The 20,860-nt window shown below is 41.3% G+C and overlaps 1 protein-coding gene across 1 annotated transcript in view; it reads left to right on the forward strand.

Annotated features, from left to right (window-relative positions):
* The window catches only part of LOC107563246 (A disintegrin and metalloproteinase with thrombospondin motifs 17-like), a 122,277-nt gene that overhangs the window by 62,017 nt on the left and 39,400 nt on the right, over positions 1-20,860 (forward strand). Inside the window, exons 14-17 of the mRNA XM_016248067.1 lie at positions 4,362-4,531; positions 7,549-7,676; positions 16,139-16,259; positions 16,553-16,627. Coding sequence (XP_016103553.1) covers positions 4,362-4,531; positions 7,549-7,676; positions 16,139-16,259; positions 16,553-16,627 — 494 coding nt within the window. The remainder of the gene's footprint in view (positions 1-4,361; positions 4,532-7,548; positions 7,677-16,138; positions 16,260-16,552; positions 16,628-20,860) is intronic.

Here is a 20,860-nt window from a genome sequence, read left to right on the forward strand (position 1 = left end):
CACATAGTCATAGGCCACTAGTGTTAAGCCGGTCAGCGTGGTAGCCAAGGCTCACATAGTCATAGGCCACTAGTGTTAAGCCGGTCAGCGTGGTAGCCAAGGCTCACATAGTCATAGGCCACTAGTGTTAAGTCGGTCGGCGTGGTAGCCAAGGCTCACATAGTCATAGGCCACTAGCGTTGAGCCGGTCGGTGTGGTAGCTAGGGTTGGGTATCGATTTTTTTATTTTTTTTTATACCAGCGCCAAATCGATACTTTTAATGTGCTTGAACCAATACTTATAAAAATAAACAAATAAATAAAAATTCCCCCCAAAAATAGGGATTGGCCATTAGCACTATAAACGCTTGATGTCTGTTTCATTCATACTGGACGCCAGAGGGCGCCCTCGCACAGAAAATCCACATATCCAGACACAGAAGTAGCGGAACTCATGACCCTCAAGGAAATCCCTAATATGGACAAAGGAATCGCTATTATAGCTTTAACTGAATAAACAGAACATATAAACATTTTGAATGATAAAACAAAGACAATAAACACTCGACTACGACAATATAGGTTATCTGTGTTATTCAAGCCATCTCTGGTATTTTCATAATAATTAAGTATATTTATAATCCATTGCTAATCGATGTATTCTTTTCAAGGTAGCCTATGGAACATATTTTTTGCCTCATTCTGTGACAAGAAGCCACATCAGATCACAAAGGAAGCATTTGACTGGTGTTGTGGAGTAAAAAGGTTATAATGTTCTCTTTTGTTGGACAGCAAGTTTAGAAATGTGAATACAAGGGAAGTTTAGCTTTAGGCATTTTAATTTAAGCATGTTTAGCTTAGTTAACGGAAGGCTACGTGCTGCCATCAGAGCAAGTGTAGTTGCTGCATTCACGCGTTCCTCGGATGATCTCATTACCCGAGTTGTCCTTTTAAGTCGGAATGTGAAAACAACATGGACACTCCTGTTACTACAAAGATTTGTATTATTAGAGCTTTCCGACTTGAGTTCACATGCATTTTCTCAGTTGGGAAATAATTTTTCTAGTGCGGTTCCGGTGATGATGCTTCTTACATCCATTTAGGAGAACCAGAGGACAAATATTTAAGTCGATCGCTCAGGCAACCAACCCTAGTGGTAGCCCAGGCACACATAGATAGTAATGCATGCGGTTCACATGGCTCTTCGGAACAGCAGCAGTACATATGTCTTGGCGATAGATTATTGAATTACATTTCTGCCGAAATTCGGTGCGCGAAAGATTATATTTTGAGTGTCGCAAAAGTGCGTTTTGCACGCGCGCGCACTGAGTTTTGTGGAGAAAATGTTTGTCTCGCAAAGAAGAAAGTATTTTGAGCGCACGAAAATCAATTTTGCATTTAAAATACGTTTTTGGATGTGTGCAGACCTTCTCTTTTGCGCGTGCAATGTTTCACTAGCTTGCTCACCTGATGCCCGCCCTCAGTGCTCGCTAAATGCCAACAGCTCGCATGCTCAACACAACCCAGCCTTACAATGTGCCATAATTCCAGCCAATCAGAGACTAGGCTGCTAAATTCTGATTGGCTGCCTTGACAACCAATCACAACATTTCTTGCATTACCTCGACAGCAGAAGAGGAAAAATACAGTGCATGCATAATTATGCAAGTTGATATTCTGATCATAATTTTTCCAAGCTCATTTTACCAATAATTATAACTACTATTAATTTTGTATTTAATCACTTATTATCTATATATAATTGTTCATGAAGGCTGGAAGTGAAAAACGCCTTATATTCAGATGTGCATAATTATTAAGCAGGTTATCTTCTACAGATAAAATCTCGAGATGGACTAAAAATGAACTCCCAAAACTTACTGCCAGATTCTGGAAAATAAATTCTTCAAACAGTGGTACAAGAAGATGTGGTGCTGGTCCTTCAAGAGTCACTCTCAACTTATCTGTCTATAAAGCCTATATATATACATCAGTCTTCAAGTATTTTACTACACTTCAGTATGTGATTCTTATTAAGTAGGTGTCATTTTTTAGGATTCTATACTTCTCCTAAGTCTCTGAGAACCTGACACCTTGTACTTCTGGAGACTCCAGGTAGGTTGCAGTTCTGGAAAATGGTGGCGCTGGAGTCTAAATGGTTCCTGGTGATTTCACACCTAATTCTTCATCTTAATTCCTAATTCTTTTGCAGTTAACATGCATCTTTTCTTCTCCACATGTTTTTGACTGACCCTGCTGACCCACTGAGCATTTTGCTGTCCAATGGTTATGCATTAACTTTGCAATTTCTAGTATTGTATTAGTTTTGAATATTTCTCATGGACAATTAATAATTTTTTACTTTCAGTCTGAGTTAAATCTCTTTTTTGGCTAATTTTATCTGTAAAAGAAAATCTGCTTAATTATGCACACCTGAATATAAGAAATTTTTCACTTCAGCCTTCAGCCTTCATGAATAATTATATATCAATTATAAATTATGAAATACAAGATTAATAGTAGTTATTAAGATTGATGTCGTTTGAAATTGGTAAAATGTGCTTGGAAAAAAATGTGATCAGAATACCAACTTGCATAATAATTATGCATGCACTGTATTTTTCCTCTTCTCAAAAAACTAATTTTAAATGCAAAATTGATTTTCGTGCGCTCGAAATACTTTCTTCTTTGCGAGACAAACATTTTCTCCACAAAACTCAGTTCGCGCGCGTACAAAACGCACTTTTGCGCGCTCAAAATATGATCTTTCGCGCGCAGAATTTCGGCAGAAATGTAAATCCACAATAGATCTGCTTGTTGGGGGGTGTTTTGTTCTTGCTTTGGTTTGTATTGTCCCGTCTATGTCTCCTGCTTTGTGGGGGGTTATTTCATGTATGTTATATTTGCATCAGCAATATTTCTTAAATGCTCAGCAGCATGTTGCGGATGTATTGGCAGTAGCAAGTCTCGGTACTTGCTCTGCAGCAGCAGCGTAGCAGATGTATTCCGCCAAGACCAAATACATTAACATTGTCATGTACATTACCATGCCAATCCCTCCGAGAGTTGTCATGACAGAAATACAGAGTTGTGGCATGAAACTCTAGATGGGGCAGTCTGATAGGTCTAACTCAATCTGACCTAATGACACCATTATCACATGGCACAGCTGATTGGTTCTCTTCTGTGTCGATAGCCAATGAGCTCGCTTCTCAACATTCAAATATATGATTAGTGCTTGCAGTAGCAGTTGCAGCTTGCTTCAGAAACCCTCCACCCTCCCCAGCTCCACCTGTATAGATCTGCTACGAGGGGATTCATGTACGCTATAAGGGGGGTTATTTCATGTATGTTATATTTGCAGCAGCAATATTTCTTACATGCTCACATCAGCATGTTGTGGATGTATTGGCAGTAGCAAGTCTCGGTACTTGCTCTGCCGCAGCAGCAGCGTAGTAGATCTATTCTGCCAAGACCAAATACGTTAACATTGTCATGTACATTATCATGCCAATAACTCCGAGAGTTGTCATGACAGAAATGCAGTTATTTTTAATGTTCTAGTCATCAATAGTTGCAGTACAACTGTTTTCAGCATTAGTAAAAAGAAATATTTCTTGAGCAGCAAATCATCAAATTAGAATGATTTCTGAAGGATCATGTGACACTGAAGACTGGAGTAATGATGCTGAAAATTCAGCTTTGATCACAGGAATAAATTACATTTTACAATGTTTTCAAATAGAAAACAGTTATTTTAATTTTTTATAGTATTTTTTAAAGTCATCTTTTTAATAATATTGTTTTTTACTGTATTTTTGATCAAATAAGTGCAGCCTTAGTGAGAATAAGATACTTGACAACCTCAAACCTCTGAATGGTAGTATAATTGGTCTGTTCAATGAGTGTTTGGGGGCTGAAATAAAATAAGATCAAATGAACCCTAATTAAAATGTTTGAGAGATATCACTACAGTTCTTCCTGGCAAACTCCATAATTCATTAAAATTACATGCAGGTTCGGAAATACGACAGTTTTGAGAGACTCTCACAGCAGATGAGATAGACTGAGAGATGGAACATGATGGAGACTGGGAGAATGGGAGGAAACTTGTTACTGAACAGGTTTTAGACTGTCACGTTGTCAGCTGTCATCATTTGAGGAAGCAAAACATGTTCTAATGAAGGTTTATGGCCTCAAAACCTTTCCTCAGTCATATTTAGCTTGACCTCTGTCACGGAGCGACTGCCTGTCCTCATGTCTCCTCTCCTCAATCCTCGGCCTACAGCTGGGATAATGATCTTCATGCTTTGTCTTCAGGTTTAGGTCATAGAGCAGTATGTTTAACTGTATTTCTTGTGGTTGTGGTTGTGGTTCTCTAGGCCTGGTCCAGGAGGAAAGTACTGCCAGAAGACCAGCGTGGAGCACAAAGTGTGTGAAGGGCCGCCGTGTACGAAGGGTCTGCCCACGTTTAGAGATCAGCAGTGTCAGTCTCATGACCGGCAGGCCAGTAAGAAGAAAAGCCAGATGTGGACAGCTGTGATCGACGATGGTGAGACTAAAAAATACACCTCTGTTTGCTGAATGAAAGCCAGGATTTGTTTCATACTAATTTTGTTGTGATGATTTCAGAAATAGTGCCTGTTTTGCTTGAGCATGTTACACTTTCACACAAAATATGATGCATTTTGAAGCTTTTTTGCTTTTGACAACCATTTGAAAAATGAAGAAGTCTTGTATTTTAACTTAATCAGCAGAAAAACTGCCACAAAGACACGATTGCTGTCTTCCTCTGTGCCAGAATACAGCTATGTGATTTTCACATGTATGAATGATTAAAGGTCCTTGTACACTGAGTCCGAAATTTTCGTATGCATTTTTTCGTATTCGTCATCCTAAAAATTCATGAAGCACAGAAACCTTGCACAGTAAGTCCGATGTGTATTAATTAATCTGTTGTGAAAAACAGTACTAAATGGAGTCTTCAAGCAGTAAGGATGATTTTGTTGTCCTCTCGCTTCTTAAAAAGAGAAAAAGAAAGGATGTTAAGACCTGTCTGTTTAGCAATGTTATGCAGCCTAGTTGTTTTCTCCTGCAGGTGGTCTTGCTTGGAGGATAATATAGCAAGGTCGTCTGCAAAGTCTAGATCTTCTAATTGGGAGAACAGAGTCCACTGGATCCCTCTAGGCTTGTCTGCTTTGGTTCTGCGCATGATCCAGTCAACGGCAACAAGAAATAGGATGGGGGATAAGATACAACCCTGTCTTACACCAGACTCCACTGGGAACCACTCAGAGGGTTTCCCATCAAGTATAACACAGCATTCAAAGGTCGATAGAACAATCCTATCAAGGTCACCATCTTTGGAGGAACTCCGTAGGACCTTAGGATCTTCCATAGGGTGTCACGATGTAAACCGTCGAATGCCTTTTTAAAGTCGATGACGTTAATATAAAGGGGGTGTTCCATTCAAGACATTGCTCAATAATGTTTCTTAAAGCAAATATCTGATCTATGCATCCTCTCCCTTTCCTGAATCCTGCTTGCTCCTGCCTTAGCGTGATGTCAATAGTGGAGTCAATTCTGTGCAGGAGAACTTGACAGAAGACCTTTGATGGTATAGACAACAGTATGATGCCTCGCCAGTTGATCACAGATTGTCACACAATTAATCCTTTGAACCACAGGGATAGTGCCTTTGTCCCACATGTTGTGGAAGAGGTTTGTTAAAACTTTTGTTGAAGTTCTCAGGTCGGCCTTAAGCATTTCTGCATGGATGTTGTCAATTCCACAGGCTTTCCTACTTTTTGAGGCTTTGATGGCATGCCTTACTTTATCTTCCGTTGGTGGACTGATGTCAATGTCCAGGACAACTTCTGCTGGTGGTGGATTTGCAGGATCATCAGGTTCTGGTCTATTGAGTGCTTCATAGAAATGTTGTTCCCAACGAGCAGCTTGCTCATGTTCTGTTTTAAGATTGTTTCCATCCTTATCCTTGACAGGGACTGACTGACTAGTCTTTTTGCCACATAACTGCTTGGTGATCATAAACACAGGGCTGAGGTCCCCTCTAGCAGCAGCAGTTTCTGCCTCCTTCGCTAGTCCTTCAACAAAGGATCTTTTGTCCCTTTTGGCACTTTTCTTTACCTCTCGGCCTTCGGCTTTATAAGCCTGCTTTGCCTGTTGTTGCAATCTTGGTGATTTGGTGCTTAGCATTTTGGCTTTCAGATGTTTTCTTTCTTCTATTTTCTCCCATGTTCCAGATGTTAACCATTCCTTGTTTTTCTTTTTTCTGTAGCCTAATATAGTTGTGGCTGTTTCTATATAGGTGTTCTTTATTGTTCCCCAAATGGTGTTAATATCAGGGTCATTTGTAGAATCAGCTAAGGCAGCAAAGCGGTTTCTCAGTTCTACTACAAACTGTTTGTTAGTCTTGGGACACTTTAGTTTGGCAATGTCTAGGTGTCATCTTTGCTGACTCTTTTGCTTTACATTGCGTTGTACACACGACAAACTTATGTAACATCTTGTAATGACTTGCGCCATTTGCCATTAATAGCAATGTGGTCAATTTGGTTGATAGTTTGACCATCAGGTGAGCTCCATGTGAGTTTGTGGATGTTCTTGTGTGGAAAGATGGTGCCTCCTATCACGCAACCTTTATCCAAGCAAAATTCTGCAAATTGCCTGCCATTATCATTCATCACCCCGCAGCCATGTTTCCCCATAGCTCTCTCATAGTTGGTATTGTTTGCCCAAACCTTCACATTTATGTCTCCCATGATCAGAAACATGTCATGTTGAGGGACTTGGGAGACCGCTGTTTGTAGTTCTTCATACCAGGTGTCTTTTTTCCTCATCCTCAGCTTCATTTGTTGGTGCATAGCACTGTAGGATGGTGAGTTTACAGTGTTTTGAGTTGAAGCAAACTTTGATCAGTCAGGCGATAATTGGGATATAGATGTATGTCTTTCTCTCTGTCTACTTATTTATCTACATATTGATTGTCATATTGAAACACTTGCATAATATATATATATATATATATTTGCTATGAAATCCACTTATGTTCTGCAATTAGATGAAAAACATATAACCAAAAAAACTGCCAGACAAACATCCTCCTGTGCAGCTGAACGGCCTCAACTCTGACGGAAGCGATGAAACCGCAGCACTCAAAAGCGCTCTCTGTATTTTACCTCACAAAGGCAGAAACACAGGCTCTCCAAACTCTGATCGCTCGAGAGTCACTTACAGACATTCACTCTATCAGGGAACTTTCATCATCTGCAGACTAAAGGAGCACGAAGCTGCTCTTAAATCACAACATGTCACTCAGAAACAAGCTTGTGATCTTCTTAAGTAGACGCAATACCGTGAGTGCACTTCATGTGTTCTAGCTGGAAGTACAGATACTTGTGCCTCTTTCAGCCTCAAAGTTCAATCTATAGAGAGTGGATCCAATAAAACTAATTTATGGAGGAAATTTGTGAACCAACGCCACATTAAAAATTATGCATGTACATGCTAAATGAAGCATTTATGTATGTGTGTGCTTTTATTTCCCAGAAAAGCCATGCGCTCTGTATTGTTCACCCATCGGCAGTGATGCACCGGTACTAGTGGCAGAGCGTGTGCTGGACGGAACGCCATGTGGACCTTACGAGAGCGACCTGTGCGTGAGCGGAAAATGTCAGGTGTGTATTTTCATACTACTGTTCAAAAGTTTGGGGTCAGTAAGGTTTTTTTCTTATGTTCACCAAATCTGCATTTATTTGTAAAATGTAATTTATTCCCGTGATGCAAAGCTGAATTTTCAGCATCATTACTTCAGTGTCACATGATCCTTCCGAAATCAGTCTAATATGCTGATTTGATGCTCAATAAACATTTCTGATTATTATCAGTCTTGAATGCTTCATATTGTTGTGGAAACACTAATTTATTTTAAAGTTTTATTTTCAATGTATTATGTTACAAAACATTTCTATGTCTTTACACTCTAAAAAATGCTGGGTTAAATACAAACCAGTGTTGGGTGAAATATGGACAAACCCAGCAATTGGGTTGTTTTGACCCAGCGGTTGGGTTACTACCCAGAAGGGTCAAAACAACCCAATTGCTGGGTTTGTCCAAGTTGTACCCATCACTGGGTTGTATTTAACGAAGCATTTTGTAATTTTTGATCATTTTAATGTGCCCTTGTGGAACAGAAGTATTAATTACTTTCGTATTTCGTAAAACAATTGTATTTATCCCAAACTTTTGAATCACAGGGTCATCATACAAATATTGTATTGATTGCAGTTGTCTCTGAAATGAAACTGGAATATGAGAAGACTGATGTAAGATATGAGAGATTTTCGCATAAAAATGACACACTTATTGAATTCAATGAAGATTAAGGTTAATAACCCTCCAGAAGTGCAGAGCTTAGAACAGTTTAAAAGATTTATCGACTGATTAAAGATGAGAGTGAGATCATATTGCACCGGTTCATTTTCTGCACTGATTTACAGTAAAACATTGCAAAAGAGTATTTGATTAAATGAGCAACTTTTTGATTGTAGAAGCATGTTGTCAAAAAGGAAGACTGATGAATGAGTGTACAGAGAGTCGTGTAGTAGTTCGACAAAGAAAGACACATCGCACACTTAATTTTGGCCGCTGTTTCTACAGTCAACCACACTGTTGCTCACTGGCCACTAGTAAGAGTACAAGACTGAAAGGAGGTCACAGTCTGCAAGCCGCCTCCGCTAATAGAAGGCAGGAATGAAAAAAGCAGGACAAAATGTCTGGAAGTGATTTTACTGTGTGCACTATAAAAAACACACACATACACATGTGCGGTTACTGTGCGTGAGTGAAGGGATTCATAGGCCCCCGAGCATTGACTACATCCCTTCATTCTGTAACATAAACATGCTCCACCTGGGCAGCCCCACAGGAAGTGAGCAGATTCAGGGTCAGATCCTGTCCTGGTTTGTCCTGACCACAATCCCAGCATCGCTGTTTTGGAGTTAGCGCTCATATTCATGGTCTGAATGAAACTCTTGTGTCAGAAACATCCAGAGGGAGAGAACGGATGCTCAGCGCCAGGATCCTTCAGTGAAAATATGATTTCTGTGACCTTTTCTGGTTTATACCATTCTGCTTTTACTTTTAAGCCAGCCTATTAAGAAATAAATCACTGACAGAGATGACCTGGATTTAATGAAGGCGACAATAGGGAAGACATTATTTACACACAGGATGCAAACAAGAAGATTCTTTCAGCATCATTAGCGTTATCCCTAATTTTCTGATGTGTCAATTGTTTGTTAGTGATTCTCAGAAACACATGCTCATTGTTTTTCTGGTGAATGCTAATTTAATTGGCTGAAAATGTACACACCCTCAGGCCATCCAAGATGTAGATGAGTTTGTTTCTTCATCAGATTTGGAGAAATGTAGCATTACATCACTTGCTCTGCAGTGAATGGGTGCCATCAGAATGAGAGTCTAAACAGCTGATAAAAACATCATAATAATCCACAAGTAACCCACACAAAACAAATCCATCATTAAGACATTTTTAACTTCAAACTATTTCTTCTTCCCGAAATATTAGTCCTCTTTAATGCTTTCTTCAGTGAAAAAGTCGTCTCGTCTGAATCAGGAGAGAAATATGCACAGATCAAGCACCATGTACAAGTCCAAAGTAGTTCTAAGCAAATATGTAAGTAGATTTTGATGTGAGAGGACAACAAGGGATGGACTTTTTCACTGGAGGAAACATTTTAATGGATTATGGTCTTGTAATTTGTCCGGAAGCAATGGTTTAAAGTTAAAATGTCTTAATGGTGGATTTGTTGTGGATTACTTGTGGAATATTGTGATGTTTTTATCAGCTGTTTGGACTCTCATTCTGACGGCACCCATTCACTGCAGAGGATCCATTGGTGAGCAATTGATGTAATGCTTATTTGGAGAACATTTCTCCAAATCTGTTCTGATGAAGAAACAAACTCCTCTACATCTTGTATGGCCTGAGAGTGAGTACATTTACATTTTTGGTTGAAATATTCCTTTAACCAGACAGGATTCCAATTTGTCTACACCGAATGTGAAAAATAGCGCCTGACACGACTCATTCGATCAAAAAGTACAACTAATCAGAATGACTGTTTCCACCCTCTCTCGCCCTCATAATGCACTGAAACTCATCATCTTTGAACATTCCTGAAGTAAAATGAGGAATGACTTCCTGTTCATCCAGATAATTCATCAACTTAATCAGCGGTGATTGCCACAGAACATTTACTAATGCCATTTTACTTGAGGTTTTTTAAATAATTCGTAAAGATTTTCTTGATAAGGTTTTCACTTTCAGGAGTGATTTTGTTGCGTTTTAAGTTATGCAACAATTTGAGCCATTATACTTTGTGACTTGATGTTGTGCCAAAGAAATCAGAATTATATTACAGCTCAACACTGATTTGTTATCGACAGTGAGCAACAGCTTGCTTGGCGTGTTCTTAAATAATTTTTATTGAATGAAGAAATTAATTGATAGTTTGACCCCTTATATGGTATTTTCTTTCTTGTAGAGCACAAAAAGAGGTTCCCCTTCAGGAACTCGAGCTGCGTCGAAACACTATGGGAATGCCTTCAGCGTGACCACGCTCTGAATCACGTGTGTAATCAGTCCAGTAGATGAGCGAGACGTCACGGACAGGATGACGTAGAGACCAGGAAGCTTAAAAGCAAGCGGTGGATACAGCGTCATCTTTCTGTTATTCTGCAAGCGCTCTGTGTGTCCGTCTTACTTATTGTTGTCTGTCCAAAGCACTCATTATCATGCCAAAAGCGAGTCAGAAAACCAAACATAAGGGCGAGAGCAAACACCACTGTAAACTGTGTGTTCCTCCCTGTCCTCACTACATCACGGATGGGGATACACATAGTTTATGCGTGGTTTGTTTGGGAGCGAAGCACGCTGAGCCAGCTCTCGAGGGGGCTGACTGTCCGCACTGCGATCGCCTCTCGCTGCGGACGCTTCGCTCCCGGAAGGCTCTCTTTGAGGAGGGAGCCTTTGCCAGCGTTCCCCGCGGCTCTGGTCCCGCGTCTGCCGAGGCAGCATGTCGATTGCGGTCGTGGGGTTCGCAGATGGATCAGGCGGAGGGAATGGAGATGGGTCAGTCCCTATCTTCTTCCTCACCCACCAGATCCAGCGCCCCCTCTCAGGGATCGGAAGCCCGCACCGTGGTTTCTTCCCCCCAGGGCGAGGGCTCGACACTCCGCCTCTCTTCCTCCGAGGAGGTCAATGTGGAGGCTGTTGATGAGGCAGGGGACTCGCCCCTCCTGTCTCCCCAGTATGAGGAGCTGTTGGAGGTAGTAACTCGTGCTGTGGCTAAGTTAAACATCGATTGGCCCACCGAGAAACAGGCTGAACTGCAGAAAAGTAAGCTGGATGAAAGCCGCTACCTCCATGCTGGGGCTTTCCATTTTTTCCTGATCTCCACACTGAGGTGTTGAGATCATGGTCTAAGCCTTACTTGGTCCGCATCTTCAGCCCCGCGTCCACCCACTATGCAAACGTAGTGGGGCTGAATGAGAGCGGTTACAGGGCGATGCCTCGGGTCGAACAGACTTGCGAGCTGTTTGTCGCCCAGTTCGACATCGTCCCTGAAAGCCCTGGCACTGCCCTCCAAGCCGCTGCGTACTACATCTAGCTTGGTGGGCAAAGGGTACATGGCAGCGGGTCAGGTTGGTGTGTGTTTGCACACTATGGCAGTGTGTGCCGACCTGCTGAAGGAGCTAGATGAGGGTGAGGAGATTAAGTCAGAGGATATCACCGAACTCCACAGAACCACTGATTTATCTCTGGCATCTGTGGTTGACCCTGTCCGAGATAAAAGAGAAGGACAGGGTCTTCCTCATGGACGCCCCGCTTGCGCCTTCTGGCCTATTCGGCGACGCCGTCAACTCGATCGTCGACAGGTTCCAGGAGGCCCGTAAACAAGTGGTGGTGTTCCAGCGGTTGCCCCCTCACTGCTCTCTAGCTGCGGGGCTGCTGGGCAGGAGCAGCCCCACTCGTGTACCGACTCCTCATACCGGGAACAACAAAAACAGAGCATCGCCTCTCGTGCTCCTCCGCAGCGGGACCGAGAGCAGCAGCGCTCTAGGTCGGGGACTTCGAAGTCAAAGCCGGATCTGCGGACCGTCCTTCAGGCTAAGAAGTCCTTGGCCAAGAAGTCCTGACGCTTGTGGCTAAGGACTTCTGAGGGCAGGCCCCTCTGGGGAAGAGCGGTGTACAGTGTCCGTCTCTCCTCAGTGCCCTCAGGAGATCCGTCTGCCAAGCCTGCCACCCACAGCGCTTCAGGGCGCAGCAGTCTCCGGCGAGCACTTCTCTCAGTCTCCGCCCGGAAACGTAGCGGCTCTGGGAGGCTCGCTACCTCTTCGGAGGTCTCTAGAGCAGCTAGATTGGCCGTTCCCTGCCGGTCCTCCACTTCAGGGCACCGAGCTAGCAGCTCTAAGTACACCAGAGGTCAGTCTCGAGAGACTGATTCCTTTTAGTAGACTATTTGGCAGCGTGGAATCTTCTGCCAAATGTGTCTCAATGGATCCTGCACACTGTAGAAAGAGGATACCGAATCCAGTTCGGTTCTCCTCCGCCTTGTTTCAACGGGGTCATTCCCACTCTGGTGGGCTCTGAGCAGGCTTTGGTAATGGAACAAGATGTAAACTCTCTCTTGAGGAAGGACCCCATCGAGGTGGTCCCTCCTCTCGACAGAGTCCGGGTTCTACAGCCGGTACTTCATCGTTCCAAAGAAGGATGGAGGGTTGCATCCCATTTTAGATCTGCGTCAATTGAACCGCTCAGTCATGCGACTGAAGTTTATGATGCTTACAATCAAACAAGTTGTGTCTCAGATCAGGTCCGAGGACTGGTTTGTCACAATCGATCTCAAAGACGCATACTTCCATGTCTCCATCCTTCCCCAACACAGGAAGTTCCTGAGGTTTGCTTTCGGGGGCGAAGCTTACCAGTATCTGTTCAGCCTTGCACTCTCACCCCGCACTTTCACAAAGTGTGTGGATGCTGCTCTGGCTGCACTGCGACTTCAGGGTATCCGCATACTGAATTATATCGACGATTGGTTGATAATAGCTAAATCGGAGCAGATGGTGGTTCGGCATCGAGATGTCGTTCTCGCTCACATGAAAGAGCTGGGGTTAAGACTAAACGCCAAGAAAAGTGTGCTTTCTCCACTACAGAGGACCACTTACCTGGGCATGGTGTGGGATTCGACCAAGATGCAGGCACGTCTGTTTCCTGCTCAGTTCGAGTCAGTCCTCACTGCAGTCGCGAGACGGAAAGAAGGCCGGTCACTCACTGTCAAGCAGTTTCAAAAACTGCTGGGTCTGATGGCAGCTGCGTCCAACGTGATACCTTTTGGCCTGCTGTACATGAGACCCCTACAGTGGTGGCTCAAGACCAAGGGGTTTTCCCCAAGGGGAAATCCGCTCCGCATGCTCAAGGTCACGTGGCGATGCCTTTGTGCCTTAGACATGTGGAGGAAGCCTTGGTTCCTGTCTCAGGGCCCGGTGCTGGGAGCTCCTTGCCACCGCGTAACGTTAGCGACGGACACTTCCCTCATTGGTTGGGGAGCGGTCATGAGTGGCCGCTCGGCCCGCAGTCTGTGGAGCGGCCACCATCTCACGTGGCACATCAACTGCCTGGAGATGCTGGCCGTGTTTCTAGCATTGAAACACTTTCTCCCAGACCTAAAAGATTGCCATGTGTTGGTGCGCACCGACAACACAGCAGTGGTCTCTTACATCAACCACCAGAGAGGTCTGTATTTGTGCCTCCTTTACAGGCTGGCGCACCAGATCCTTGTGTAGTCCCTGGGGAAACTCCCCTTGCTGAGAGCAGTTCACATCCCTGGGCATCTCAATATGGGAGCAGACATTCTGTCAAGGCAGGGGCCGAGGCCCGGGGAATGGAGGCTTCACCCCGAGGGGGTGAAGCAGATTTGGAGAGTTGGGGGGGGGGACACCATTCAAAAGGTGTTTTTTTTACACCATCTTTCACCCCCGCCCGGAGCTGTGGAAGCTGTGGGTGTGGCCCCTGAGGGGGCACATCTCGTAATCTCCGGTCTCTCAACTGAGGTTGTTGAGACCATCCTCCAATCCAGAGCCCCCTCAACGAGGAAACTGTACGCCTTGAAGTGGAAACTTTGGACTGCCTGCTCGACCCAGTTAACTGCCCGGTTGGTACAGTGCTGGAGTTCCTGCAGGCCCGATTCTCCGCAGGGTTGACCCATTCCACCTTGAAGGTTTACGCGGTGGCCATTGCGGCCTACCATGCCCCTCTTGGTGGTCAGTCAGTGGGCAGACACACCCTAGTTACACGTTTCCTCTGTGCGCCGTGCGCTTAGGCCTCCGGTACGATCTCGTGTCCCTCCGTGGGACTTGGCTGTGGTGTTAGAGGCTCTCTGTAAACCTCCTTTCGAGCCTATAGAGGAGATATCTGATCGTCATCTCACTCTAAAGACTACCTTCCTTCTGGCAATTTCTTCTCTCAAGAACTAGTGTGCTATGGTCCCCCCAAGAAGGGTCTTCCTGCATCTAAACAGACCCTCAGCCAGTGGATCGTGGATGCCATCTGCCTAGCCTTGAGTCCTCTGATCTCCCCTCGCCCCTGGGGGTCAAGGCTCACTCGACTCGGGGTGTGGCGGCCTCCAAGGCCTTTCTGTCAGGTGTATCTATGCAGGACATCTGCAACGCTGCGGGTTGGTCTACGCTGTTGACTTTCGTCAGGTTCTACGACCTCGATATCCAAGCCACTCCCGGCACTTCTGTTCTCTTGCCTTAGTTGTGCTCTTCCACACTAGGCAGGGATTTGTAAGTCTGGCAGAGTGGGCATACTCTTTCCCATAGCGTTTCGACGCAGCTTGAGTTCCTGAAGGGGAACGTCTCTAGGTTACACATGTAACCATGGTTCCCCGAGGGAACGAGACGCTGCGTCTCATTGCCATACTTCCGGCATCCCTGTGAGCGCTTACTTAATTTCCCAGATATATGTATCCACCGCACATGCTTTTAAGATTCCTGGTCTCTACATCACCGCGCCCGTGACGTCTCGCCTATCCATTGGACTGTTTACGCACGTGATTCAGAGCGTGGTCACGTTGAAGGTGTTCCCATAGCGTTTCGACGCAGCGTCTCATTCTCCCGGGGAACCATGGTTACATGCGTAACCTAGAGATGATTTTTTAAAGAATCTTAACATATCTTTTTATCATAAAATGACACCATATTTTAGAGCATCTTTGATTCCAGATGTTTTTAGTTTCTTAAATATGATAAATCAAAAAGCTTTACTGAGCCTCATGTACATTTAATATGTTTATTGTGTTGTCATATTTATTAATTTGTTCATTATATGGAGTCATAATATTGAAAATATTGTGATTATTTATTACTTGTGTGTGTGTATATATATATATATGATTTAAAAAAAAAACATTTACACTACTGGGGTCAGGAAGATTTTTTTTTTAGTCTCTTCTGCTCACCAGAAAATTTTATTTTTCATTTGATCAAAAATACAGTAAAAAAACGTAATATTGTGAAATATTATTCCGATTTCAAATAACTGTTTTCTATTGGAATATATTTTAAAATGTAACTTATTCCTGTGATCAAAGCTGAATTTTCAGCATCATTACTCCAGTCTTCAGTGTCACATCCTTCAGAAATCATGATACATTCTTTTCAGGATTCTTTGATGAACAGAAATTTCAAAAGAACAGCATTTATTTGAAGTAATCATTATTCTAATACATTTATAAAATTACAAAATATTTCTCTCAATTTTGACCTATTAATTAATAAATAAAGTAGTGTATAGAACTTACAGTATCTACTAAATATAGGCCAATACTCCCTAAAACGGGGAGTAATTTGGGAGTGTTTGGCTTTGTTTTAGAGCTGTGTGAAGATTATATTTTTGTGTTATGCAGACAAATAAACAGCATATTGTTTTGGAGTGACATTTTACAGTCCACGTGTACAAATTAATTCATACCAATCAATTTTTTTTCACATTTTTTTTAAAGTCACGACTCATGAAATCAGTCTTTTTGTTTTCTTACTCTACCTCCTGCAGAAAATCGGCTGTGACGGCATCATCGGTTCTTCTGCAAAAGAAGACCGGTGCGGCATCTGCAACGGTGATGGGAAATCCTGCAGGATCATCAAAGGAGACTTCAACCACTCCAAAGGGATGGGTGAGTCAGAGGAGAATCAGAGAATCATTTGTGTTCATCTGACATTAATACAAACTTTGAGTCTCGCTGTAATGCGTCATCAGGCCTGCTGGTGCTCAACACAACATAGACTAAATTATACAAGAGCCTCAGCCTCAAACCTCCTCTGACGGACCACCACTGCAGTTTCTGTGTGGCTGTCTTTAGTTTGGAGTGGTGTGGGCTTGTTGAAGTTAACAAAGAGAGAGAAAGTCTGAAGGAGAAGCACAGCGAGTTTCCTCTTCCATTGACCATGTTGGTTTTGTGTCTCTCAGTCCCTCATAGCCTTTGTAAGAAGGTTTCTACGTGTGTGATGTCGAAACCCAGAGCTGTTCTCAAGTGTTTCTCATGTAAGATGCATGGTTTGACGTGTGTGTGTTGTTTAAACTGTTCTATGGGATTAACACCCAACTGTTCTTGAAATCATTATATTAAACACACCTTTACACTAGGAGAGTTGATGTCCCGATTCATTTCAACACTATATACTGTACACTACTATTCAAAAGTTTGGGATCATTAAAAAATATTTTTTGCGTGTTTATGAAATAAGATTCATATCACTGTTGTTGTTTTTAACTAAAACTAAATCTATAGTAGTAGGTGTCATCAATAATGCTCAGTCATCACTTGTAGAGTGAATCTGCTTTATTTCACTAACTACAACACTGCTTCAGTGTTACTTTTACTCTCTATAGATCAGGACCATGTGAAAACTGAGCAGTGTTTGTTTAACACTGGGGATTTTACTGTGTAAACGTAACCAGCAACTTGTGTTTTTCTTTATTAAATAATTTATTAAAATTAATTTGGAAAATTGTCTTGGTCTTTAACTACAAACACAAACCAATTTTAAAAGAAACGTGGTATGTAACACATGCACAAGTTTTGTTGTGGCCTTGCTGGTGACCAGCAACCAGCATCCCATGCTGGTCCCAGCATGCAAAACGTACCTTATGCTGGTGACCAGCAATGCTGGATTTTTCAGCAAAACAATTTTTTGCGTGTTTATTAAATACGATTCACATCACTGTTGTTATTTTTAAATCTAAATCTATTTAAATAGTTTCTGTTAATTGAAGTAAAGCTAAAATAAAATACAATTACATTTAAACAAATTAAATATTAGAAATGTCACTGAAATAAAGCTCAAGTTACACTGCTAAAATGACTAAAACAGAAATGAAAATAAATGACAGATAAATAGAAATATAAAAAAATAATAAAAAATAAGAGAAGAAAATGACAAACTAAGTTGAATATAAAATGAAAACTGAAATTATAAAAATAAATTCTAATTCAAAATATGAATAAATAATATAATAGTATAGAACTAATACTAAAATCAAACTGTTTCTTGTATCACCAAGGCTGCATTTAGTTGATCAAAAATACAGCCAAAAAATTGTGAAATATTATTACAATTTAAAATGACTATTTTCTGTTTTAATATGTTTTAAAATGCATTCTTTACTCTAGTATCACAGAAATCCTTCAGCAATCATTGTAATATGCTGATTTGCTGGTCAAGAAACGTTTCTTATTATTATCAATGTTAAAAACAGTTGTGCTGCTTTAGTTTTAGTAGAAATCGTGATACATTTATGTTTTCAAGATTCTTTGATTAGAAAGTTCAAAAGAAAGGCATTTATTTGAGATAGAAACCTTTTGTAACATTATAAATGTATTTACTGTCAGTTTTGATCAATTTAATGCATCCTCCTTGTGGAATAAAAGTTTTAATTTCAAAACTGTAGTGATCACAAACATTTGAACGGTAGTGTGTTTAATTGTGTTGGCTTGTCAAAGTCAAGACTTTTGTATTTTTTTCACAGAACACTTTTGTATTTTTGTCTTGTTAAACTTCTCTTTTCTGGTTAATATGGTGTTTTCATTTAACCGACATGCTCCATGAGGTCTGTTTCTGTGGATGATTTGAGAGGTTAAAACTTTTTGTCATTCCAAACTCTTTTTCTCCTACTCATCAGCTGAGTAAGGACTCGTGCTCTTGGGTTATCTGTTATTCACTGGATTCAGTCCGGATGACTCCAAGGTCACATTGTGTGTCTCCCAAAACAGAGCGTCCCAGTGGTCTCCAGCTGCTGTAGCTTCAGGCCATCATCATCCTCCTGTCCACTGCTGAATGTGGGAATAAGTGTCTATGCCCAGCCGTGTGGGGAATATGTTGGGACAAAATGAAGGACTTCTGCAGTTGTTATATGCATGCTGTTGGAGACAATCAGAAGTCTTATTATTTAGCATTCCTATCATGTTATGATCATATCGAAGTTCACAGTCCACAAAATCCCCTTTTCCTCAAGGGCTTTCTTGGCTTTGTGCATGTCAATGAGGAATTTGTCATAGATTGATGGAGCAAAACTGACCATCGGTGCTGTCAATCTGGCATCATTCAATCTGACATGATGTTGTACAGTCTGTTTTGACTTTTACTGAAGATCTAATGCAATCTGACAAGCAACAGTTGCAATGGACAGAAAGCAGGAGTCAATTTTCTTTTGTTTGCAAAGGCTACATAAAAAAATGAAGCTTTTTTTTCTTTCTTTTAAATAAATCTCTGAATGAATCTTTGGGGCTTCTGAAACCAGTTCTCACTGTGTAAAGGTGTGTTTTAGTGGTTCTTCAAGAGCAGTCATGAGAGGATTTCACTCCAGTATAAAGATCTGACTCTCACTCTTTCACATTTAACCACATTCTCAGCGGCTTTGCTTCTGGAAGTATTTTTCCCATTCGTTTTCTCCATAGGTGCACTACCATTCAAAAGGTGTTTTTTTTAATAAGAAATAATACTTTTATTTAGAAAGGAAGCTTTAAATTGATCTTACAAAATGTTTCTATTTCAAATAAATGTTTATCAAATATTCATCAAGGAATCCTGAAAGAATATTATCACGATTTCCACAAAAATTAAGCAGCAAAACTGTTTTCAACGTTCATTATAGTTATAAATATTTCTGTCTTAAACGGCAAATCAGAATATTAGAATGATTTCTGAAGGATCATGTGACATTGAAGACTGGAGTAATGATGCTGAAAATTCACAGAAATAAATTACATTTTAAAATATATTCATATAGAAAACAGTTATTTTTAAGTTGTAATAATATTTGACAATATTACAGTTTTTACTGTATTTTTAGTCGGGTAAATGCTTGGTGAGCAGAAGACTTCTTTCAAAACATTAATAAATCTTACAGACCACATTTTTGAACGGTAATGTATAAAAAAACACTATAAAACTATTAAATGATTAAACAGTAAGTATATATATATATATATATATATATATTAAGTTTAATAAAATTTTTATATAATTTAAGCTTTAAAAAAAATATTCAGGCAGTGTGAGTTCGATAGTGTAAAGAAACTGATTCCGTTGCATCATTCTTCATGCGAGTGGGATGTCACTGCTCATACTCATTAGCAGAAATTCCTATGGTGACAGTGACTTTGTTTAATTATGAATTTGAATGACTCATGGCTTCTGCAGAATCATAATTAATCATTTAACTTCAGAGCTTATGGTAGGCCTTTACTGAAATGTTTGCATGTTACCACTAAACATTGGTTTCTCTATGGAGAGAATGATTGGGATTGTTACTTCTGGAAGTGTTGTGCTTGGTTAGGGTTGCACGATGTGTGCTTTTGGTGTGTGTTTATGAGACACATCCAGCATCTGACGCTTATTAAAGGGTTAGTTCACCCAAAAATGAAAATTAGGCCATAAATTACTCGCCCTCAATGCATCCTAGGTGTATATGACTTTCTTCTTTCAGACGAATCCAGTCGGAGTTATATTAAAAATAGTCTTTGATCTTCCAAGCGGTTTAACGGCACTCAGCGGGTGTTGCATGCATCAGTCCAAAAGAAGGGAAATAAAAAGCACCCATCCATAAAAAAAGTGTCTGACACGGCTCCTGGGGTGAACAAAGGCCTCCTGTATTGAATCGATGCGTTTTTGTAAGAAAAATAACCATATTTAAAACGTAATAATAACTTTAATCTAGCTTGCGCTCACTGTTGTAAACGGAAGCAGTTTCGGGCGGATGACGTATGAGGTCAGCTTTGAGCATGCACCGCTCAGAAGTGATGAACGCGGAAGCGCAGCGAAGAGATCAAAACAAAACAACGGTCACTAATTAGAAGTACAAAACGAGGATTTGTAAAGAAGAATGTCGGAGGATTTCGATATAAGCCAAGAGGAGACTGGTTTTCCTTTGCTAAAGTAAGGAAACTTTGCTTCCTTTGCTCCTGTAAACAAACGTTGGTTTTCACGAGACTCACTGGCGCATGCGCAACGCTGACCTCATACGTCATGCTCCCGGAGCTGCTTCTGTGTACAACTGTTGGCGCAAGCTAGATTAAAGTGATTATTAAGTTTTGAATATGGATATTTTTCTTACAAAAACACATTGATTAGCTACAGGAGGCCTTTGTTCACCCCCCGGAGCCGTGAGAGACACTTTTTTTTTTTTAATGGATGGGCGCTTTTTATTTCACTTCTTTTGGACTGAAGCACTGCAACACCCGCTGAGTGGCATTAAACAGCTTGAAAGATCAAAGAC

This window comes from Sinocyclocheilus grahami, unplaced genomic scaffold (genome assembly GCF_001515645.1).
Source record: "Sinocyclocheilus grahami isolate Dianchi unplaced genomic scaffold, SAMN03320097.WGS_v1.1 scaffold24.1, whole genome shotgun sequence".
NCBI lineage: Eukaryota > Metazoa > Chordata > Actinopteri > Cypriniformes > Cyprinidae > Sinocyclocheilus > Sinocyclocheilus grahami.